The sequence below is a fragment of the Amblyomma maculatum genome, chromosome 3, assembly GCF_055883805.1.
Source record: "Amblyomma maculatum isolate TAMU_Amacu chromosome 3, ASM5588380v1, whole genome shotgun sequence".
In the NCBI taxonomy this organism is placed as follows: domain Eukaryota; kingdom Metazoa; phylum Arthropoda; class Arachnida; order Ixodida; family Ixodidae; genus Amblyomma; species Amblyomma maculatum.
In genome coordinates, this window is record NC_139346.1 from 29,400,593 (window position 1) to 29,425,841 (window position 25,249).

The following is a 25,249-nucleotide window of genomic DNA, read 5'->3' on the forward strand; positions in this document are numbered from 1 at the left end:
TTTCCTATGGTCTCTGTTCCTTTTATAATGACAATATTATGTACATACATTAAAAGCTTCATGCAAGGACTTATTGTTTGCACATTCCATGCAGAAAAGTTGGACTACATAGTAACACTGGAGGGAAAATAATGTCTTAGTCTTCTCTTTCATTCAACAAACCCTAATTGCATCCCATCATCCGAGTATGCAATTGATTTGGGAACAAACTTGATGACAAAGTTGTGAAAAGATTCAGGGGAAGATGTTTGAGCTTTGGGAGACAGTTGTCGAGTGTCAATCAAAAACCTGGAGTTCATAATGGCGTTCAGCTTCTTGAAAGCACATGAATCTGTTAAAAATCTATACATAAAAAATATATATATAAATATTTGGCTGATGAGTTGCAGAGTTGATGTGTGTTCTAGTCAATCGTAGATGCTGAACCTGCTTACAGCTCCTTCATTGCAGCTGAAAACAGTTTTAGCATCATATTCTTAAATAGACCCCAGGTCTTGTACTACTATATTACGGTGAAAAGAAATCTAAGAGATGTTGTCGAGCAGACATGCTACACTTTGTCTTCTTTAAAATTGTCAGTATAGGACAGCATGGAAAATCCCATTGTATTTGTGTTCCATACTGGCATGTATAACCAAGCTGCCTCAGTATTAAAATATCTTGTAGTCTCAGCACTCACATTTACATTATTTTGTTTCTTCACTTCATTAGGGGTTTCTTTCTCGGCTATGTCATATGTGAACTTGCTGGTATGTGCGGATGTGTACAAAGTTTTTTCCGTGAAGTTCTATTTGCATTACCTATATCTTAAATTTATCATTGGTTGACAAATGACACAAGTGTGAGCCGTGCACCTTCCAAACAACATCAAAGTGAAAACTTTACAAAAAAAAAAACTATACCAAACAGATTACCTCTGCTCATCCATTGCTTGTTTTTAAGGAGCTAATGCAAGCATTTGCTGTATGGTCTATCATGGCCATTAATCTTATCGCATATGTGGTTCAACAGGCTGCACTACATGCTGATGATCAGGTCACCATTAACCTGGCCCAGGGCAGCAACATAGACTTGTGAATGTCTGGAGCCATGCGTCTATTGCTTCACAGCCCTTTGACCTGCTCACAGCTTCCAACTTCTTAAATGCAGTATAGAGTAATGTTATTACCATGTATTCGCCCTAATTATTAACGCAAGCAACTGCATGCATCTTTAGTAATGCGCCAAGCATCAAAGTAGTGTTGTATGGGCGATTTGCTGCTCTTGCAATATGTCCAGATAGCTAGGTGGCGGTCTGTAGATAGATGAATTTAAAAACTCATTACTTAATAATATATGTCAGAAAATTTACCTCTTCCCCAATGATTTGCAACGATAAAACATTTTGTAATTCAATTGTTTGTATTATATAATGATTAATTCGATTCTTTTTATGCATAGACATGCAAGCAGCACTGGCCAAGGGCACTCTTGGTGAGGCTGAAAAGAATTTCTTCTAATAATATGCAGAAATTGTCGCCTTTTGTTAAAGACTGCACTGAGACTCGTTACGTTGAGGCCATGCCCCATGCTCACACACTATTGGGCACTGCAGCTGACTTCACACAGTTAATATGAATTGCAGCTTGCCAATTTTCGTATCGCAGCATTGCCTTACCTCTCCTATTCTTACCTGTTCCCGTTGTAGAATATGGTCAGTCTGAATGATAACAACGTTGTGCGTGCAGTATTTGGCACTGTAGCCCGGGGAGTCGCAACGCCCATCTCCTGCAAGATCCCCTTCCATTCCATCCAGCTGGCTGATGATCTGCACCCGCTGTTCCTGGAAAAGCTGGGACAAAAATAAATGTGCACTTGTGAGCCACTTGTAACATTGTGCCTAACTGTGTCACTCGATCGTTGCACTACTGCATGCGCGCGCTGTTTTTTTTTTTTTTCTTTTTTTATTACGCAAGCTTGCAATAAGGCATATTAAAGAATCCGTGCAAATTATTTTCCGTTAGGAACCGGAGAAGGCTCCTGCTATTATTGCTGTCGGTGAGCCATTTGGAGAAGTCCTCTTCCCTTGTTGCGGTTTATTCCCCCCACCCCCTTTTCGCAGGAAAAATCTAGTTGTGTATAACTCCTGTCTATGCTCCTGTCAAAACCAACTCTTACACTTCCAATCGGCAGCTCATCGCTTAGGGATAAAGAGGCACAACTTTGAGCGACTAAGCCAGTTCACGCGAGTGATAACGTTTCATTCGGCCTCCCCCCCCTCCTGCTGAAGGGTAAAGCCTCTTGGCAATTTTTTTTTTCTATTTCCATCTCTTCATTCCTGACAGCGTCCCTCCTTTCTTCTCTTTCTTATCAACGCCCATCTCGGTTTTCACGTGTTTCTAATTCCTGGCCGCCTCGGTTGGTGAACTTGGACGTGGCTCCATCCGCGCGACATTTCAGGGTGCGCTCTGTACAAACCCCACACGGCGTAAAAAAAAAGAAAGAAAAGGCTACAGGGTGGGAGTCATGCTGCGATAATAATCGGGCACCGAACATAGTTTGTTTACTTCCTGTCGGCGCGCGCGGTCGCCGTTGCAGTCAGCTGACGCCGAACCGCGGCTGACAAACTACACCACAGCGCACAACTACGCAGTTCCCTTCTCCTCATCCCCTTCCTTTTTTTTTCTTTACGATCGATCGTTATCTTTCACGAAGGGGCGTCGTATAGTCAAAACCAAGAGGAGCCTAAACACGGAGGTTTCAAGGTTCGGGCAAGGTGCACTAGAGAGTTTCCCTCCGCAACGCCCGGAAGACCGCTCTCTGCGATCTCGATTCTGAATTGCTAGTCTTTCGCTAACATCTCATGCCCTTGCTGTGGCACGGATATTATGGACCCCGACCTCGAAAAGCGACTTCGGCGAATGAGTACCTAGATGGGACTCGACCCCCATAAGTACACGCCGTTGAAGAATCCGCTGCTGAACCCCGACGATTATAGTATACGGCTTATATGGATGCATTAGTGCGTGGAGTGGACTAGCATAACATTAAAAAATACTAAAATCCCATCGTAAGCTCGCCACTGGTTTATTTTGAGCAGTGTAGTTCACAGTGATCATGACAAATCTTGCTATATGCATGCCACAATGTCGAGCAAGATCGCCTGAGTTAAAAAAAAAAAATCCACACTACTGTGATAACGCGTCTAAAGCTAATATTATCACAATCTTTTCATTTTACACTTACCGGCAGGGTTGGAAGAAACAGCGTTGGTACCGCTCCTTCACGCAGACTCAGTCTTGTTGGGATCCCCAAATCGCGAACCACATATGCGGGTAAAGCAAACGTAGATAAACGCTGTCTTCACCGATGCTGGCTATCCGATGAGCTGTAGCCACTGTTTCCGGAGGTTGGCGTTTTGAAGCACTTGATGCAGAATGTTTTCTTTGATATCTCTGCCAGTTCCATCATATCCCTTGGGTTGGAAGATTTCAGGTTATGGAGTTTCTTAATCGAATCTTTCGTCTTCTTAGAGAGTTTACCGGTATCCTATCCTACAGCCTACTTCTACCGCACACTCAGTAATGACCTATCTGAAATTATTGTTCATCGCTTCTACACTATGCACATCGTTCTCGGTTAAAGCTGAATATCTATTCTGTAGGAATATCCTGAACAATTCTGCCCTGCCTTTCACCGCTAATTTGTTATTGGACTTCTTTTTACTAATCAGTTCCGCTGCCTCTTCAGATCTGGATTAATTGGAGCCATTACTAACCTGTGGTCATTTCATTGCACCTTCCCGATTACCTGTACATCCTGCATAATGCCGAGGTTAGGACACAGTATCAAGTCAATTTCATTTTAGTCTCCCCGTTAAGGCTTTTTCATGTCCACTTCGAGTTTTTCCGTTTGCTCAGGAATTAATATATTCATGATCCTTATGTTATTGCGCTCCGCAAACTCAGTAACTCCCCTCTGCTATTCTTAGAACCAATGCCATAGTAACATACTGCCTGGTCTCCAACATTCTTTTTTCCTATCTTAGCATTGAAGTCGCCCTTTAGCCTTCACTTCCCCCACTACCAATTCTACATCTTCGTAGAAGCTTTCCACTGCCTGATCATCATGACTACATGTAGGCGCGTAGGCATGTACAACCTTTAGTTCTCACCGCTTACTAAGCTTAATTACGATGCCCGCCTCCCTCTCACTATTTTTATTGAATTCTTCCAGCTATATCCTTATTGACAAGGAACTCTACCACTAGTTCTCGTCTCTCCGGTAAATCTCGATAACACAATACATGTCCGCCCTTCAGTATATGCTCATTGGGCCCCCAACCTCACTAATCCCTATAACGTCTCATTTCGTATCCTCTAACTCATCTTATAGCACTGCCAAACTACCCTCAGTAGCTAGGGTTCTAGCTAAGATTCTTTTTACTATCTTTAAAAAATATGGAACAGAACATGGACATAGGGTATAACAGTCACATGCCTTTCGGAGTTACTATGCTTGACTCTATCACCAAACTTTAGCTTCTTTAAAATCCCATCTGCTCCTGAAGCAAGAAACTCAAGAAGGTATGCTGCTTGAACTACCCGATCCCCTTGACAGGAAAGGCTGCATGTAACTCTGTGGGTGACGGATTTTCCATAGCGTTGCTTGAGCATGACCCCGGCCACTATGCCCCTTTTTCCAAGTTTCGAGTAAGTTGAGCTGTACGGAAGCAATGGTTTTTTTACTTCTGTGCTTAAATGACCAGCAACAATGGACAGCAGTAAAATGCAATTGCATGTCAAGGAACTTCATGTGGTCGTTAATTGGCACTTTTTGCATTACTTCGACCGGCGCTATATGTTCAGAAAAAACAAAACAAAGTCATTCACGTATTTACTTAATCCCGCCGTGTGGCATTCATGCCATGGCATAAGAATGTACCAATTCCTAAGAACTGAGTAGCAATGGCCATTGAGGCTGTGCAGGACCATCTGAAGCTCCTTCTACAGTCATCGAATCAGCCGGGCGCTTGCACAGAGCAGTGGTACACGATAAGCCGCATCATCAGCATCAGCACTGAAGTCTTGTGTCAGCAGTAGCTCACACTACTTCGAAGGCTCGTCCCAAAAAAACCAGAAGGGACATCAAACCAAGTACGCAACAAAGAAGGTGTTTCCTAACCGGAGGATGTTCAACTAGTTCTACAACTGTGCCCAATGTTTTCTACTGAGCGTAAGTTGCAGCCTCCTGAACTGCTGGCCATGGTAAGGCGTCTTTTCTCACGAGCCAAGGAACCTGAATCTTGCAGAGCCTTTCCCGATAGAGTGGACGTCGTGCTGCGCCCGAGATCACGCCAGGAAAAAATTGCCAAAAGGGAGGACAATTAGATACTTGCAGGAAAACTCTCTGGTTCTCTTAACGGCGGACAAGTGTATTGGCTTTGCTGTACTTTCAAGTAATGGCTTCACGTGGAAAGCAGATGAAGTGCTTTGTTCTCTTTTTCAAGAACGAGGAAAGATTAGCCTCGCGAACGCTAGATCGCAAGAGAGACGATTCTGTAAGAAGCTCAATTTGGAAGCGTTGTGTACTTAATAGAAAGATGTGAAAAACTGACTCTCCATATATTCTTCAGTGCGTAAACATAAATTAGACATGCCTTTACACGCAACTTTTTAAGAGAACGGAACATGGAAAAACTACTTCGGGTAAATTTGCAGAAGACCCTAGTTCTAACCATTGACTGTCCTTATCAGGTAAAAACCTCAGATTAAGTAAATGGATTAAAAAAATGATCAGGCTAAGCAATTGCAAGCGTTTCCTATTGACATTAGATTTGTGTTATTCCAACCCTCATGACAAATTGTTAAAATGCATTAGTGAAGGGATTGATAGCTATGGAGCAGTAGAATTTGAGAATGTTTCTGGCATTGCGGCAGGTAACGTTTTAGATCTACTACTTACCTGACTTCATTCTACCTATGCCGAATGGGAATGGAGAGTCTTTATACAAAAGAAATTGATATTGTCACGTAGTGGTGACAAGGCCGTACACACTAAAAGAAGACACCGGCGTGATGGTACTGAAATAGATCTTTATTGAGGCTGGCTTGCGTTCGTAAAGGAACTAAGCAACTCGGCGGCGGCGATAGCAACAAACGTGCTCGTCGGTCGTCAGACGAAGAATGCTCGTCACACTCGTCAACGCTCAGTTTAAAGGCTGCGCAGAACAATCTCGATAACGTCGCAAACAGCTACCAGCACGGGCTGGAACATTGTGGAAAGACACGAGTGGCCGGAATCTTCGAGATAGATCTCAGTGCATCTTGCGCTACAACGAAACTGATAAAGGTGTGACTCGCGACATCGAGCATTAACAAAGATTACGGAACTGATACGCAATCCAGAATCAGAGTGATAAGCCTGTATGCCGGCGGCTGTTGAAAAACAACAAATACAGTTTTGAAGCTTTCGCGGCACCACTCCCCCCTTAAAAAACATCGTCCCGATGTTCCAAAACAAAGCAACTTAAACATAAACACTGCAAAGTTTAAACGCCACAGATTCTTTAACGCGCGTAATATGGCTTCAGTCGTACAACGTGTACAATTTCTGGGCATGCGCGTCGCCGCTGTGATGCTGACGTTCCGACGCGGCGAATGATTTTGTAGTATCGGCGCAACAACTTTTCACTTAATCCGCGACGGCGAATTGGTGTCCAACCCCAAACTTGGTCTCCTGGATTGTACTCTGCGTGGCGTCGTCGTAAGTTGTATTATCGGCTGTCGGTGCGCTGTTGGTCTTTAATACGTAGCCGTGCGAGTCGTCTGGCACGCTGCAGGTAGGCGGCGACGTCAAGGTTGTCCTCGTTGGTTACGTGCGGTAGCATTGCGTCGAGCGTCGTCGCGGGCTCCCTGCCGTAAACAAGCTTAAACGGGGTCGCTCTGGTCGTCTCCTGGACTGCCGTGTTATACGCGAAGATCACGTACGGCAAGATGGCGTCCCAGGTCTTGTGTTCAGCGTCGACGTACATAGCGATCATGTCCGCGATCGTTTTGTTCAGGCGCTCCGTAAGGCCATTGGTCTGGGGATGGTACGCAGTTGTTCGTCGATGGCTTGTGTGACTGTATTCCAGGATGGCTTGCGTCAACTCTGCCGTAAACGCCGTTCCCCTGTCCGTGATGAGCACTTCTGGGGCGCCATGTCGCAGGAGAATTTGTTCCACAAAAAATATCTCGACTTCTGCCGCGGTACCATTTGGTAGTGCTTTTGCTTCGGCGTAACGGGTAAGGTAGTCAGTGGCCACGATGATCCACTTGTTACCCATAGACGAAGCTAGAAAGGGGTCGAGGAGATCCATTCCAATTTGTTGAAAGGGCAGGTCAGGGGGCGGAATCGGGTTTAGTAGTCCTGCTGGTCTGATAGGCGGCGTCTTGCGTCGTTGGCACTCGCGACATGTCTTCACGTAGTGGGCAACTTCGGCAGGCAATCGCGGCCAGTAGTACTTCTCCTGGATTCGACGCAACGTGCGTGCAAATCCTAGATGGCCTGCTGTGGGCTCATCATGCAACGCCTGCAGAATTTCCTGCCAGATGTTTTTAGGCACTACAAGGAGTTGCGCAGTCCTGTTGGGTGCGAAGTTCTTCTTCACGAGGAGGTCATTGCTTAACGCTAACGAAGATAATTGTCGCCTGAACACACCAGGAGGGGATGCGGTCTTTCCTTCTAAATAATCGGCTAGCGCTTTCAGCTCAGGGTCTGATCGCTATTGTTCTGCGAAACTGGTGGCGCTTACCGGTCCTAAAAAGGCGTCGTTGTGATAAGCAGTCTGCGTCGGAATGCTTCCGGCCCGACTTATAGACTACAGTCAAGACAAATTTTTGAAGTCGTTGGCTCCATCTGGCAAGGCGGCCGGAGGGATGTTTCAAATTAGCCAGCCAGCAGAGCGCATGATGGTCACTTACCACCTTGAAGGGTCGGCTGTATAGGTATGGACGAAACTTAGAAGTGGCCCAGATAATCGCGAGGCACTCCTTCTCGGTCGTCGAGTAATTGACTTCGGCTTTTGTGAGGGACCTACTCGCGTAGGCGATTGCTTTCTCCTGTCCGGTACTCTTCTGGACGAGAACGGCTCCTAGGCCCACACTGCTCGCGTCGGTGTGAATTTCGGTCTCGGCGTTTTCATCAAAGTGGCCAAGTACAGGAGGGCATTGCAGGCGGCGTTTAAGTTCGTCGAAGCCTTCTCCTTGCGGCGCTTCCCATTTTAAAGGTACGTCAGCCTTTGTAAGCTGCGTCAACGGTTCGGCGATCCACGAAACGTTTCTGACACATCGTCGATAATAAGCGCACAGAACAAGGAATCGGCGCACAGCTTTCTTGTCGGCAGGCGGTGGGAACTGTGCGATTGCAGCTGTTTTCTCCGGGTCTGGGCGAATACCGTCCTTGCTAACGATGTGACCTACGAACCGGAGTTCTTCGTAGGCGAAGTGACGCTTCTCTGCTTTTAGCGTTACACCCGATGACTTGATGGCTTCCAGCACTGTCTGTAGTCGTTTTAGGTGGTCTTCAAAGTTTGACGAGAAGACAACAGCGTCGTCCAAATATACCAAACAAATTTGCCAGAACAGTGTCCATTACTCGTTGAAATGTGGCTGGTGCAGAGCAGAGGCCAAATGGCATCATCTTGAACTCAAAAAGACCGTCCGGTGTGATGAATGCTGTCTTCTCGCGATCTCTTTAGTCGACCTCAATTTGCCAATATCCGCTCTTCAGGTCCATCGATGAGACGTACCTTGCATTGCAGAGCCGGTCGATAGTGTCGTCGGTGCGGGTAAGCGGGTAGACATCCTTCTTAGTAATACTACTCAAGCGGCGGTAATCAACGCAGAAGCGAAGTGTGCTGTCTTTCTTCTTGACCAAAACTACTGGTGCCACCCAGGGGCTGTTCGATGGCTGGATTACGTCATCACGCAGCATTTCCTCAACTTGATCGCGAATGGCCTGCCGTTCTCGCGGCGATACACGATAAGGGCTTTGGCGCAGAGGTCGGTCGTGTTCGTCCGTTATAATGCGGTGCTTGGCCAGTGGTGTTGGTTGTACCTTCGATGATGACGAGAAGCACTCCCTGTAGTTTCGAAGAAGACTGCGAATCTGGTTTTTCCTGCTGTGGGTCAGTGCTGGGTTGATGTCAAATGTGGGCTGACGGAATTGGTCCGGTGCGTCTTCCAGTGGTTGGTCGTGGAGGGCGAATACGTCTTCGAGGTCTGCTAATTCATCGAGAAAAGTGATGGTCGTGCCCTTATTGAGATGCCGGTATTCTTCAGTGAAGTTTGTTACCAGCACCTAAGCTTGTCCTCTCCGGAATTTCGCGATGCCTCTTGCGATGCCGACACCTCGTTCCAAGAGCAATTTGATATTTCCTTTCGACGATGCCTTCAGCGGTTGCCATGTTTGTCCTACCTACGCTGACGGCGACGCTTGATCAGGGCGGCACGGTCAATTCTCCGTCGAGGACATTTAGAGCGACATGTTGCGTCGAAGTCGTCGTAGCAGGTATGGCTTTGTCTGCAGAGAGCTTGATGAGTTTGGATCGGAGGTCGATGATAGCACTATTTTCATTTAGGAAGTCCATGCCTAAAATCACGTCGCGCGAGCACTGCTGCAAGACCACAAAGCTATTGGGGTAAGTACGCCCATTTGCGGTTATTCTTGCAGTACATCATCCCGATGGAGTAATCAGGTTGCCACCTGCGGTGCGAATTAGCGGGCCATCCCTAGCGGTCGATACCTTCCTGAGCTGGGAGGCTAACGATCCACTGATGACTGAATAGTCAGCTTCGGTGTCTACTAGGGCAATGACTCTGCGACCGTCGACATCAACTTCAAGGTCGCTTGTTCGCGTCCTCACATTGCACGTGGGCCTTGGTGTCCGATCTCGGCTGCGTCGTTTCTTCAGGTTATGGCCGGGGCATACCGTTGTTACTTCGCTGGGCGGCGGTGTCTGCATGCACTCTGGTCGTGTTGTCGTCGATGTCGTCGTGTGGAGCGGCAATAAAATAGCTGTGCCGTCGTTAGTGCTCGTCGGAGACGGTGGATCTTCGTCTTTTCGACGTTGAGCAATCTCACCTCCAAAGGTTTCTGCCTTTAGTTTCCCCTACTGGGGCTAGGAGACCGTCCTTGCACGTAACTGCGACCCGGCGATGCAAATCGGGCATTGTACGGCGATGGGGAGCGTGACAGACGCCTCGGCGACGAGTGCTCTCCGCTGCGCAGGAAGTCATTGATTTCCTGTGGTCGTTCGCCAGGACAGAATCGTGGTGCGCCGACAGAGAAACCACGAAGGCCGATCCGCCTGTAAGGGCTGTGATGGAGGATGTGTCCTGCCTCACCACAATGGAAACAGAGCTGTCGGTTGTTAGATGTCCTCAAGGCGTCGCATTTTCTGGGGCTTGGAGATCGTTTGTAGACTTGGCGGGCGGGGGCCAAGGGGCGGCTTTCGGAAGCAGGATGGTAGCGACGAGGGCTTGTGAGGTTGCGTCGGCTTCGGAGGTCGCGTCGGGGTGCAGGATGACATAATGCAGCTGCATAGTCCATCGCTGCTGATTCATGCTCTGGTGCCGTCGGCGTCGTCGCCTTAGAAACACCCAGCGCCTGCCGAACTTCACGGACGACGTCCGCGAGCGTCGCCACCTGGGGTTGCTGCGATGATGGCAGCATTCGGAGCAGCGCCTCTCGCACGATCTCCCGGATGAGGTCCCGAAGGTTCTCTCCGCTTGCAGATGCGCTGAGGTAGTGGCATGAGTAGTCTGGTTGAAGTGCTCTCTCGTAGTGGCGCATCCGGGTGTCCAACGTCTTCTCGATGGTCGATGCTTCACTTTCAAATTCTTCCACACTTCTCGGTGGGCTCCGGACAAGCCCCGCAAAAAGCAACTCCAATGCCTCGCATTAGAAATTTCACTCTCTCACCTTCGGTCATGTTAGGGTAGGCGCGGCGAAACAGGCGTTTCATCTCCTCTACGTAGACCAGGACGGGCTCGTTTGGTAGTTAAATCCTTGATTGGAAGAGGGCCTGAGCTCTTTCTTTTCGGACAGAACTTGTAAAGGCCATCAAGAACTGTGCTTTGAATATATCCCAATCCATGAAAGAAGTCTCTTGATTTTCATACCAAACCCGGGCATGTCCTTGAATAACAAAGTAGGCCTGCCTGAGTTTCGCAGCGTCGTTCCAAGCGTTGAATTCTGCCACATGGTCGAAAAGGTCCATCCAGTCTCCTGCATCTTCATCCGGTCGTCCATGGAAGCAGGGGGGCTCACGGGGTTGAACGAAAACAACCGGTGCTGTTGGCTGGGCCATTGTTAGCGTCGATGCCTTCCGAGATCGAATGGGGTCAGGCAGCAGACCGTGTTCGGGTTGTAGGCCTTGGAGTCGGCGGCTGGCTCGGTGACCTGTAGACTGGTTTTCCAGGGCGACTGGAACAAGGCTGGGGCCTTCGCTTGAAGGATCAAAGGCAGCACCTCCACCAGATGTCACGTAGTGGTGACAAGACCGTACACGCCAAGAGAAGACACAGACGTGATGGTACTGAAATAACTCTTTATTGGGGCTGACTTGCGCCCGCAAAAGAACTAAGCAACTAAGCGGCGGCGATAGCAACAAACGTGCTCGTCGGTCGTCGGACAAAGAATGCTCGTCACACTCGTCAACGCTCAATTTAAAGGCTGCACAGAACAATCTAGATAACGTCGCAAACAGCCAACAGCACGGGCTGGAACATTGTGGAAAGACACACGAGTGGCTGGAATCTTCGAGATAGATCTCATAGCGTCTTGCGCTACAACGAAACTGATAAAGGTGTGACTCAAGACATCGAGCATTAACAAACAAAGATTACGGAACTGATACGCGATCCAGAATCAGAGTGATAAGCCTGTATGCCGGTGGCTATTCATCATCATCATCAGCCTGATTATACCCACTGCAGGGCGAAGGCCTCTCCCATATTTCTCCACTTAACCCGGTTCTGTGCTAGTTGCATCCACTTGACCCCTGCGAACTTCTTAATCTCATCCGCCCACCTAACACTCTGCCGCCCCCTGCTACGCTTTCCTTCCCTTGGAATCCAGTTTGTTACCCTCAGCGTACATCGGTTATCCTCTCTTCGCACTACATGTCCTGCCCATGTCCATTTCTTCTTCCTTATTTCTGCTAGAATGTCGGTAACTTGAGTTATTTCTCTGACCCACTCTGCACGCTTTCTATCTCTTAATGTCTGTTGAAAAACAACAAATACAGTTTTGAAGGTTTGGCGGCAATATGCATTGGATCAATCATCTCTCCATTGCTGAGCGACTTCTTCCTTGCAATGATATACAGACCACTCGAAATGCGTCTCCTAGGTACAAACATTAAACAAACGTTCCGTTAGGATGAACTGATGACCTGTGTTCTGTTTTTTCTGACGTTATAGCGCCACTTGAAATAACACACAAACAGCCAGTTATTGACCACATGAAGTTCCTTGACTGGATATTGCATTTTACCGCTGGTCGTTTGAGCCTAAGAGTAAATAGCTATTACTTCCGTACAGCTCAGCCCACTCAAAAGTTGTAAAAAGGGGCGTAGTGGCATCATGCCTAAGCAAAGCTATGAAAATATCCTGCACCTGCAGAGTACTTGGAGCTTTTCCTGTCATGTGGATAAGCTAGCTCAAGCAGGATACCCTTTTGAAATTCTTGCTTCAGGGCCGGAAGGGATTTTAAATGTTTTAAAAAGCTAAGCGTTGGCGACAGACTCAACCATAGCAATTCCGAAAGGAATGTGGCAGTGATTCCCATTCTTATAATCTGATGCTACGTACGTCGACATTTTGTTGATGAGTGTCCCGTTTAGGTGCTTGGTAAGGCCATTTGTCTGAAGGTGGTAGGGAGTACAATGACGGTTTCGGAGCACTAGAGCTGCAAACGTTCTTCCAAGGTATCTCCAGTACATAGTCAACCGCAGTCACTTATGATAACTCGAGGCGCGCCGTGACGAAGAAAAATTTGATACAATGAAAAGTTTGACCGGCGGCTGCTCTGCCAGAAGCGAACGCAGACGTCTCCACATATCGGGCCAAATAGTCAACCGCCATGATAATCTAGTGAGCAAAGGACCAATCAGATAATTACAATTTTCTCAAAAGACGATCTAGGGGGCTTGACCGGCTGAAGAAGGTCAGCCGGTGGCGGGCTGCTTCGCTTGAGACGCTGGCAAGGGACACAACCTGCTACGTAGCACTTTGATGTCGTTCACAACCTTGGCCAATAAATTTGTTGTCGGACTCTCGCGAGAGTACGGACAAAGCCTTGATGACTTGATGTGATGTCGTCATGCATCGCAGGACGGCGCTGCGAAAAGAAGCCGGGACGACGAGTAGCAGACGGGCACCATGAGCTGCGTAGCTCTTATTGAAGAGTAGTCCATCTCGAATAACGAAGGATGTTGTAGTTACAGGCTTCCGCGCCTTATCAAACAGTGTAATCAGAGCAAGACCTACACATTGCTCTTTGCGGATCTTTACAAGGGGTGGTAATGTTTCAACCACAGGCGTCAGACAGTGGTCAAGGTCATTTTCACTGACTTCCGTACCAGGAAGAGGAAATCGGGAAAAAACAGCGTCAAAATAGCGGCGACCGCTTTTACATGACACAGAAAAGACGCATTGTTATAGACTTAAGCTCCACCGAGGTAGTCAACCTGAAGTTGGCACAGGCCAATAAACCAACATACGGAGGGATTGTCGGTGATTACGTTGAAGTGGCGTCCGTACAGCTGGAGTCGGAACGTGTTAACAGCGAAGATGACGGAGATATATTCCACTTCCGTTACGTGAAGTTGCGGTCGGATTTTTTATAGTGCGGCTTGCGTACGCGATTATATGTTGTGCGCCATTCTGGGGCTGGACGGGTACCGTGCCCGCGCCCACGCCTCTCGCATCCATGTGAACCTCAATGGTAGCAGCCGGTTCGAGGAAAAAACAAAGGAGGCGTCTTTTTGCATAAGTCAAGTGAGCGGATGAGCAATTTGGGCGAATCCTTAGATGAAAATGTGGAAATATGAAAATAACCTCAGAAAGCTTCTTAAATGTTTTGCAATTTGAGGTATCAGAAAAATCTTGCACAGCAGAAATCGTTTGGAAGTCGGGCCTTTATGATCCACTAGATATCTAGCACGAAGATCTGCCGTTTACCGAAGTGTCGCTTTTGGAGTTTAAAATTAGCCCAGCGTTCCGAGTACCGTCCAGCACGAGACTAAGCCGTTCGTTATGCTACCGAAATGTATTCCCATAGATGATTGCGTGATCTAGGTAGCACATGCATATGTCCTTCTTCAGACCATGCAAGATTGTGTCCATAAATCTTTATAAAGTTGCTGGTGCATTGCACAGCCCAAAGAGCATAACATTAATTTCAAAAAGTCGGTCAGGTGTAACAAAGGCTGTCTTTTCTCGGTTCGACGGATTCATCCGGATCTGCCAATAACAAGACTGCAGATGTAATGAGAAGAAATAAGAAGCGGATTGAAGACACTCAATGACATCATCGTTATGCGGAAGATGGTAAACGTTTTTTGTAACGGCGTTTAACCGACAATGGTCGACAAAGACTTCCTGAGTCACCATTCTTCACCAAGATGACATTCGCAGCCCAGGGAATGGAGGACTCCCGCATAACACCTTTCCTCAACATCTCCTGGGCCTTTTCGTTAATTGCCCTGCGCTCGGCTCTTCTGCCTTGTCTGGATCACATCACTAGGGATAGTCTTTTTGAGAAAAGTGAATTTGGCACCGCAGAAAAAGGCTTTTTTGGGCAAACTCGAACACAGATGCATCAGGCGAAAACATAATTTCATGTAAGTATCGCTGCTCGGATGATGAAACAGATTCGTTTATCATCCGGTTTATATTCGTGCTGTAGTCAGCATCCACCTCCGGGAGCGGATCAGTAATAAAATGGTAAGAAAGTCATAGCCATCCAATGTTGCCAACATGATGTCGGATGATATGCAAACAGATTCTAACAAACGTTTTCCAATGCACACGTGGGCACCTCCATCTACGACCTCGACGACGGCACGACGCACCAGTAATTTTTTCTTCTCGGCTCTTCATGTCAGCTTCAACAAACATTGAGACGGTGCCTGCTCGCTCGGCAAAGATGTGAGCAGGTGCAAGCATTGCAGCCATAGAAAACAACAATGTATCATTGGTGCGCTGTGACTAGGGTTAGGTGTGTCCTCTACAAAGGCAGAAGTAATATTGCAGCGAAGAGAAATTCACCTCCTGTGCAATTGGCCCCTGCTGCAAAGTGGCGCAGAAAGTCAATGCCGAGAATGACATCATGTGTGGGTCCGTTGTAAACTACAAACTCAACTCGAAACGTTTCCCCAGCAACGACGTCTGACATGCAATAGCTGTCACTTCGGTCCCAAGAAAACATTACTGTCGGTCCAATGAAATTTTTAAAATTCACTCATTACGGACACTGCGGCCCCAGTATTCACTAATGCAAACGTATTTACACAGTAACACGCAATTTATTCTTCAACATAACAGCAGACAGAGGAATTGGCGAAGATGACTTGCGCGACCTCACCTCTATCGGCCGCTCTTGCTATACTCCTGGCGGTGTGAGAGAAAGACGAGGTGAATGTACGCGCAGACTGGTTCTAAAACAAGCCTTACTCTGACTATTCCTGGATTTCATGCATCTTCTGCCTACAGAATAACGGCCTGGGGGGCGATTTGGTGCATGATGGAATTGAATGGCGGAGCAACACGGGAACGGACACAGAAAAAAAAAGGACACCACATGCTTGAGCTGGACGTATAAATATGCCACCTTTCCGTTTAATAAATAGTTGGTAGTGTGCGCATGTGGTGTCCCTTTCTTGTCTGTGTCCGTTTCCGTGTTGCGCCAGAGTTCAATTCCATCATCCTCTGCCTATTTTGTAAATAAAAAACCCAACCCCGTAACAATATGGCAGGGCATAATAATAAACCAGACCACGATTATGCCACAGTCGTCTATCTAATATGGACATAAATTGCCTGCAAAAGATTTCGGGGCCTGCCTAATGTCAACTTTTTAAGGCTAAAGGCTCCTAGTTGCATCAGGAAATATCGTTACGTGAGTGTAGTAGCGAGGTAGGCGAGCGTAGTAATGAAAGGTCAAATATGTTCTCTCGGGCACCATTAGCGGTAGCTGCCATTAGAGAAATACAAGCGGCTCCATGATGTTGACAGCTGGCGGCTACGTTTAGATGGTAGCGGAACGGCGAGGCGTCTGCGTGCTGTACGATGTCAATGTACATTAGAGATCACCAGGTGGTCGAAATCACTCCGTAGCCCTCCACCCTCACGGCACCCCTTTCTCACTTTCCTCCTACACTCCTACCTTCCTCCCGTCCCTTACGGCGTGGTTAAAATGCCCGCGGAACAAATGTGACAGATACTGCGCCTTTGCTTTCCTACGAACCAAGTGTTATGATTTCGACTCGTCTTTTGCTGAACTGTCCGCACTATACCCAGGCGTAATGCATGGGAGTATATTATCAGTCATTGGCTCAGATAGGTAAATTCAAGCTTCAGATACAAACAAGGCGCAAGAGAACAGCCACCGTGCTTTTTTCGTGTGCACAATTGCAGCATAATTAGTGTATGCATTTTATGTTTTTTTTTTTGCTTTCCTCGGGGATTCATTGAGCACCCTGGTTAAAGGTCGACTTTTATCAGTGATTATACCCACTTTGTAGCCTACCTGCATCACAATGTTCCCGTCTGGGAAGGGCAGTGCCCCGGTCATCATAACGTAGAGGATGACACCCAGGCTCCACATATCGGACTGCTTAGGCAAGTAAGGCACACCTTGCAGCACCTCTGGCGGGGCATACGCTCCGCTGCCGCAGTACGTCTCACTCAACACCATCTTCCGGCCTTCAACGGGGTCACCTGTGAAGCATAAAGGCAAAGGTAAAAGGTAAAAATTGGCCAGACATTTCAATTTATCGTACCAGTATTACTCAGCAGTATTTCTTTTTTGCGTGGCAGTGTCATGCCCGGTAGGGGTAACATTAAGAGATAGGAAGCGTGCAGAGTGGGTGATAGAAATAACTCAAGTTACTGACATTCTAGTGGAAATCGAGAAGAAAAAATGGGCATGGGCAGGACATGTAGTGCGAAGAGAGGATAATCGATGGTCGCTTAGGGTAACAAACTGGATTCCAAGGGAAGGAAAGCGTAGCAGGGGGCGGCAGAATGTTAGAGGGGAGGATGAGGTTAAAAGTTCGCAGGGGTCAAGTGGATGCAGCTAGCACAGAGCCGGGTTAATTGGAGAAATATGGGAGAGGCCTTCGCCCTGCAGTGGGTATAGTCCAGCTGATGATGATGGTGATGATGATCATGCTCGGATCATGACCTAAGGGCAGAGCTTCAATACCAGCGCTCGTCAAACTAGTTTTTGCTTACAGCCATGTTTCTTTACTTTGATGTTAAGCCCTCGCGCTTCAGGTCATTAGAATCATTCCTCTATGAAATCAATTATTCAACCTTAGAAGGTTCTAGGGGCATTACATGAGCGGCTCAGCTAGATAATCAAATAAACAGCGAGCACGAACACATACAAGATTTTAAGAACATTCACGAATTACAAACAATCTGAACAAAAAAATAGTAGTTCAATCAATGAAAATAAAAATAGAGGAGTGTAAGGACACATGTAGGAATTGTATGTCTTGGCGAATAGATATTTTACAAGATAGATATTTAGTCACATCGATTTAAACTATACGCGATGTTCAGTGGTATCATGAAATAAGTAACTCATCTACTTCTCAATCTTCGCACAAAAATGTTGCCGATGATGCTCTCGTAGCATTATCACCAATCAACATGCCACACTGGTCAACATGTGTTTTTTTTTTGGCAGCTTTGCTTGATCTGGGAGCCAAAGCCCAGTCAGGCTTGTCGCCTTTTGCCTTGGCTTCCTCTTTCTTGTAAAAAGTAAGAAATAAACTCCAACTCCAACTACATTTCGTCCACGCAAAAACACATAAAGGTTTGTTTTGAGCACACTCCATTTAGTTATGTACTTCCATGCTCTGCTGCCCGCTTAATCGTGCTGTGGTTTTCTAATCAAAATGTACGCAATATTTGAATCACTTCAAAATTGAGCCGCTGTAGATACTGTGAGGTCAAAGTTTCCAGAGCGTTAGCTCCTAATTTGCCGGTTTCGCTCTCAGATTCCAGATGGCGGCCATGTCACTTGACCATAACTACAGCATTAAAAAGAATTTATTAGCTACCAGGCGATCACTTATACAATGGGTTCACTACCAAGTCCACCATGTGTGACGTCATGGTTCCCCGTCGTACAGAAGTGCGGCTGCTACCAAACGAATTGCCGTTTCGTTACGTACACGTTGGTTTTCAAATTGAGTACCTCGGATTAAATTATGCAAAACGCGAGCTCACGCTCTTAATGGAACGCCTGCGGTGGTAGAACTCTTTTTTTTTTTGGTACATTCGGAGTTTCGAATAGCTCTTTACACAGTTGACAAGACGCCGGCGGTTCAAACCAATGGCACGCTTAAAGTTCTGTAGCTGAAACTGTTAAGTTGGGAGACAGCCCTTCCGAAACAGCAAAGTGTGATACAGGAAACCATGAGTCAGCAGTCAGCGAAGGAGACAGAAATGTTCCTTGCTTCTAAGATAACGCCATTTGAAACCATGTAGGCATAGCAGCAGCAACACATCCCCTGCGTATTGAGACTACTTGGGAGCGTTGGAAATGAGTACTGTCCCTGCCTTTCCGCGCGAATCTTCCGTAAAATTCATGCATCAACTAGCCTGCAAGAATGTTCTCACCGCTGTCAAGTACAGCTGGACAACAGCCTTGCGCTGAACGAGCAGGCTCCTCGTTCGTAGTGAGACGAGATTTCAACATCTTTCTCCTGTGCCTGCTATAGAACAAAAGGAAGAAGGAGCACTGTCTTGTCCTGACCACCTTACAAGGCGAAGGTAGTTTCAACCAAAGATTCAAGGGACGAAGGTGTGTTCGGCAGAAACCGAAGTGAGAAACTAAGGGAGAAGACTGTTGTTGGCAGTCTTCAGTGAAAGAAAATTATTTTGGCCAGCAATCGTCAAGAAAAACATTGGCTGTGGTTTAGCTCCGGTTAAATTTAGTGTGAAGGGAGAGCTTCGCTTTGCAATACGCTCAAGTTTCTCCGCCATTTTCGCCGCTATTTTGACCTGAGCCCCTTCTTTTCCCTCCACAAATATTCAGCTTGAAACGCAATATCCTCCGGATTGTCAGGTGTAGCAACTATCGCAACGCGTACGGCTGCTCAATTGCCCTTCCTCCGAGTTTATGACGCGGCGGCGTGCGGCGCAGCTCTATATATACTCGAGATTAACGTCAACGATCTTGTACTTTCCACGCAGCTGTTCACGCATTAGGCTATTTCCTACGTCAGTTGACCCTTGGCCTTCACCTTGACAATGACATTTGGCGCCAACATACCTGCCCAAAGTGGTTTTCGCTTAAGTTCCAACATGACCCCGAAGCTGTTTGATGGTAATTGGTACACACTGTGACCTTGCGTTTACCTCGCGTAGTAAAGCTCTTGCTTCAAATTTGTGTCGAGGAGGGCCTCTTGTACAAACAAATATGCAGCAACACCGCGCGGCCTTCATTGTTAATCTACTGCAGAATGAGTAACGAAGGAGGCCACGAAGAGTACGTATGGGCCCATTGATTGCATTTCACATGCACCGAATGTCCGGAGTGAATATTTGGTATTTGGCAAGATGTCACGTTTTGCCAGTAGACCAGTGAGGTACGCAGACGGAACGGATATAGCACGCTTCTTTCGTCTTTCATAGAAATGACGCTCTCGGGGGGACAACGCTTGCGTGCTATCCACTGACGGCTCTCTACTGCGCATGCTTGCTGCGACGGTGGGCAGTGCCGCATATCTGGACATCATGTCACTTCTATCGCTGGCGTCGACGGTGGAGGCTACTTAAATCAGCGGCAGGAGTCAACCCCTTGCAGACCGGTGGGGCATGCAGACGAAACGGATCTAGCCCACTACCTTTAACAGGTTAGTAGAAAATTCCTTTTCGGTTCCTTTCCGAATAGCTCCACTGATATGCACTAAACCACAACGTCTATTGAAGAAGTGATTTGCCTTGCATGTCATAAGCAAATTGGTAATGATGCCGCGTACCTCCGATGTACACAATGTCAAACGTGTATCACACCGGCAAAAGCTCCGGCGTTACTAAACCGACAATGAAAGCAATGACCGATGACGACCTCAAAACCTTGGCATGCACCACATGCCAGGTGCATGAAAGACGGAGTTCCACAAAATAATTTGATAATGCAGTAGATCAAGCCAGTCAGACGGATGTCGACACCCTACGCTTGCTTGCCCGACAGAGAACTGAAACACTAGAAAAGCTTTAACAAATGTTGACGAAAGATTGGCGTAGTAGAGAAACAGCTTAACATCCAAGATGTTAAGCAGGAAGACACTAGAAGAACAATTATTGCTATAGAAGAAAATGCTGTTTGTGGCAAGTCAGTACGAGGAAGTAACAAACTATCATCCCATAAAAAGTCAGTTGACGAACTAAAAGGCGGTGGCTTGCATACGCAACTGAAACGAAAAGATGAAGACATCAGTCAGATTAGGATAGCCATGAACAACGCGGAACTGTACTCACGGCGAAATAAAGCTGAAATACACGGTATTGAGTAGAAGGAAAATGAAAATCTGCTGACCGTGTTATATGACATTGCAGGCAAGCTTGGATTGCTCACAATGGCTACTGACAACATTTATGCAATTCACAGGCTAAAAACTAAGAAGGAAAGAATCCCACTTATATTGGTGAGATTCCGAGTTCGGGCAATTCGCGACAAATGGATAGCAAAAAAGACGGCACTTAGAGACGGGGGAAATGTTATAAATGAGAACTTGAATCAATATGTTCGAAAGCTGTGGGCTACCAAACTGAAAAAAACTGAGAAGACATGCAAATTTGCGTGGACACGCAATGGCACACTGACTGCAAGGAAAATGGAAGGAACATCAGTAATAAGAATCAAATCAGTTCAGGATTTGGCACTCTTGCAATGAACACAAAACTATTTAGAGAGTTCAGAGAATGGCTCTCTTACACTTAGCTGGTCCTCATGGAAGAAAGGTGCGTTAGGTGTATACAAGATGTCTATGTAAATATTCGTAGTATCAAAAAGCACTGGAACAATTATTTACATACTTAAGTGGAAAGCATACACGTTTGGATTTACTCTATTTAGCAGCAATAAATATCAACGAAACATTACGTAGCACGTACAGATCACATGTATTTGGCTCGCACTTCTACTGTCGAGAGAGAACAGGAGAGTTGGCGGCGTTCTTGTATTCAATAAAAAGGAACGGGTCTCGGAACAATTCGAGCTGTCCCTTAAATCTGCCGAGTCAGTAGCCATTAGCATATCGGATAAACAGTCTACATTCCTTATTTGCGGAATCTATCGTCCTCCTTCTAGTGATACCCATTATTTCCTTACTGAATTGAAACACTTTTAGGGCAGTTTGATTCCGAGAATTTTATCATTGCAAGTGATATGAACATTGATAGGTTAAGCCATTCGACGAAAGAAATAGGAGAATACCTAGACATATTATCCCAATTCTTAGCTGAGATCATCTTTGCTGGAGTGGCACGAGAGGATAGTTAAGCGGGCGAGTTGGTGTTACATTATAAAAAAAATAGCGCGAACAAACGGGGACGAAAGGAAGAAACCACAGGAACAATTAAACGCTATGGTAATATGTGATATCCAGATATACAAAATCACAGTCACGCAGGAGCAGAGATGGTTTGCTGACACACAATCTTTGCTTCTAAGACGATTCAGATTTATTAGGATTGCGGGACTTATTTTCTACCACAGAACAAATTTTATTGAGCTTATTAGGGGCCGAAAAGACATCAACTTCATACCTATGGGCCACATTTTTAAGACCATGAGAAAGGCGATGTACATAGGGAAAGACTGAGAACGTTTTCCGTTTCTGTTCTTTCTGTGCAGACGGCAGCAATGCCGGCAGTTTATGCTTTTTAATTATTTTACTGCAACCCAAAAATATAAGCTCAGCTAGATAGCCTGCTTCCCTAGGTCTCTTAGCCTGGTTATCGAAATTTTGTTTCATAGCATGGTTACAGGCTTTAGACAATGCAGAAGACAATGATGAAACAACAATTTCACATTTCATTACCTTAGAAAGATGCTGGCACCGATCATCAGCTTTTTGTTGCCAAACGTAGGCTTCGATATAAGAAAGCGCAGAAAACTAGAAGAACTTCAGGTATGATTTGGATCAAATTTTATCAGAATATGCTGTGGAAGTGAAGAATCGATTTCAAGAATTAGATCTAGACGACAGAGAGCCTGAAATGATGTGGACTGATGTTCGTAACAGAATACGAGAAGTTGCTACTAAGGTCGTTCCAAAGCAAAAGAAATGCAAGAAAGCAAACTGGTCATCTGAAGAGGCTTTGCAAGTAGCTGAGAAAGACAGGATGGCAAAAGTTATGGGGAAAAGAGAAAGATACAAGGTTCTCACAAGGAGAGATAAGAATGCCTTCCTCAACATACAGTGAGTGCCAAGCAGCTGAGGACAACCGCCAATTGAGGAACACAAGAGCTCTGTATAAGACAAACACATCAAAGGAAGCTTCTGTGCTAAGCTGGGCGTGATAAAGGACAAACGAGGCAAGGACATCACTGAAGCCTCAGATATAAAGAAGAGGTGGCAGGAATACACAGACGAACTGTACAAGAAGGACCCGGATGTGCAAACTCAACATAACACGGTTGTGATTACTGATCTCGAGCCGGGCATCCTGAAGTGTGAAGTTGAATGGGCCTTGCCAGCCTTGCTAAGAACAAAGCTAGCAGAATTGATTACATTCAAGCTGAGTTGCTTCCAAACCTCAACCATAACGCTCTTAACATTCTGTACACATCATCATCATCATCATCAGCCTGATTATACCCACTGCAGGGCGAAGGCCTCTCCCATATCTCTCCACGTAACCCGGTTCTGTGCTAGCTGCATCCACTTGACCCCTGCGAACTTCTTAATCTCATCCGCCCACCTAACTTTCTGCCGCCCCCTGCTACGCTTTCCTTCCCTTGGAATCCAGTTTGTTACCCTCAGCGACCATCGGTTATCCTCTCTTCGCACTACATGTCCTGCCCATGTCCATTTCTTCTTCTTAATTTCCACTAGAATGTCGTTAACTTGAGTTATTTCTCTGACCCACTCTGCACGCTTTCTATCTCTTAATGTTACCCCTACCATTTTTCGTTCCATAGCCCTCTGGGTTGTCCTCAACTTAAGTAGAACTCTCTTGGTTAGCCTCCACGTTTCAGCCCCATAGGTGAGTACAGGCAAGATGCAACTGTTGTATACTTTCCTCTTGAGCGATACCGGTAAGCTGCTAGTCATAATCTGCGAGTGCTTGCCAAATGCGCTCCATCCCAATCTTATTCTTCTTGTTATTTCCTTTTCATGGTCCGGATCTGCGGTTATTACCTGTCCTAAGTAGATATATTCGCCTACTACTTCCAGTATTTCGCTACCTAATGTAAACTCCTGTTCCTTCCTGAGGCTGTTGAACATTACCTTAGTCTTCTGCATATTGATTTTCAAGCCTACCTTTCTACTTTTCCTGTCTAGGTCATCAATCATTATTTGCAGTTCATCTCCCGAGTTGCTTAGCAAGGCAATGTCATCAGCAAATCGCAGATTACTGAGGTATTCTCCACCTAGCCTTATCCCTAACTTCTCCCATTCCAAGTCTCTGAATACTTCCTCTAAACAAGCTGTGAATAGTACTGGGGAGATTGTGTCTCCTTGCCTAACACCTTTCTTTATGGGAATTTTGTTACTTTCTTTATGCAGAACTATGGTTGCTGTGCAGCCACTATATATATCTTCCAGCACTTTCACGTACGGCTCGTCTACCCCCTGATTTCGCAATGCCTGCATCACCGCCGAGGTTTCAACTGAGTCAAATGCTTTTTCGTAATCAATGAATGCTATGTATAAGGGCTGGTTATATTCCGCGCATTTTTCTATCACCTGATTGATGGTATGGATATGATCGATAGTAGAGTACCGTTTCCGAAACCCTGCTTGATCCTTTGCTTGATTGCAATCTAAGGTTGTCCTGATTCTATTAGCGATTACCTTAGTAAATACCTTATACGTAACAGACAGTAAGCTGATTGGTCTGTAATTTTTAAGGTCCTTAGAGTCCCCTTTCTTGTGAATGAGGATAATGTTTGCATTCTTCCATGCTTCCGGTACCGTCGATGACACCAGGCACTGCGTATACAGGGTGGCCAGTTTTTCTAGCACGATATCCCCCCCGTCCTTCAGCAAATCTGTAGTTATCTGATCCGCTCCAGCTGATTTCCCACTTTTCATAGTTTCTAGTGCTTTCTTGACCTCGTCCTTCGTCACTGGTGGAACGTCTGACGGTCTTTCCCTACCGCCAATCTCATTACGGTCCTGACTACTTTGGCTGCTGTAGAGATCTGTATAGAACTCCTCGGCTACTTTGACTATCTTGTCCATATTAGTGATGACGTTGCCCGCCTTGTCCCTTATCGCATACATCTGGTTTTTGCCTATGCCCAATTTCTTCTTTACCGCTTTAAGGCTTCCCCCGTTCTTTACAGCATGCTGAATTTTCTCCATGTTATACTTCCTTATATCGGCCACCTTGCGCTTATTGATTAGCTTTGATATCTCGGCCAATTCGATCTGGTCTGTTGGATTGGAAGCTTTCATACTCTGCCGTTTCTTAATCAAATCTTTCGTCTCCTTAGACAGCTTACCGGTATCCTCTCTAACTATCCTACACATTATGTCAGCAAAACTGGACAGCCTCGCAGTGGCCACAGAATTGGAGGAGGTCAGTTTACATCCACATTCCAAAGAAAGGCAGTGCCAAAGATTGTTCCAACCACCGCACGAACGCACTTATTTCGCATGCTAGCAAGGGGATGTTGAAAATCCTTGAAGGTAGGCTGCAGGAGTATGTGGATCAGGAGCTTCCGGACGCGCAAGCTGGGTTTCGTAAGGGCAGAGGAACTAGAGACGAGATTGCAGACCTTCGCTGGATCATAAAAAGGGCAAAAG

The 25,249-nt window shown here is 46.3% G+C and overlaps 1 protein-coding gene across 1 annotated transcript in view; it reads right to left on the reverse strand.

Moving 5' to 3' along the window:
* Window positions 1–25,249, reverse strand: part of LOC146194423 (testis-specific serine/threonine-protein kinase 2-like) — a 57,971-nt gene that overhangs the window by 7,845 nt on the left and 24,877 nt on the right. The window contains exon 3 of the mRNA XM_084596554.1: window positions 16,777–16,967. Coding sequence (XP_084452680.1) covers window positions 16,777–16,967 — 191 coding nt within the window. The remainder of the gene's footprint in view (window positions 1–16,776; window positions 16,968–25,249) is intronic.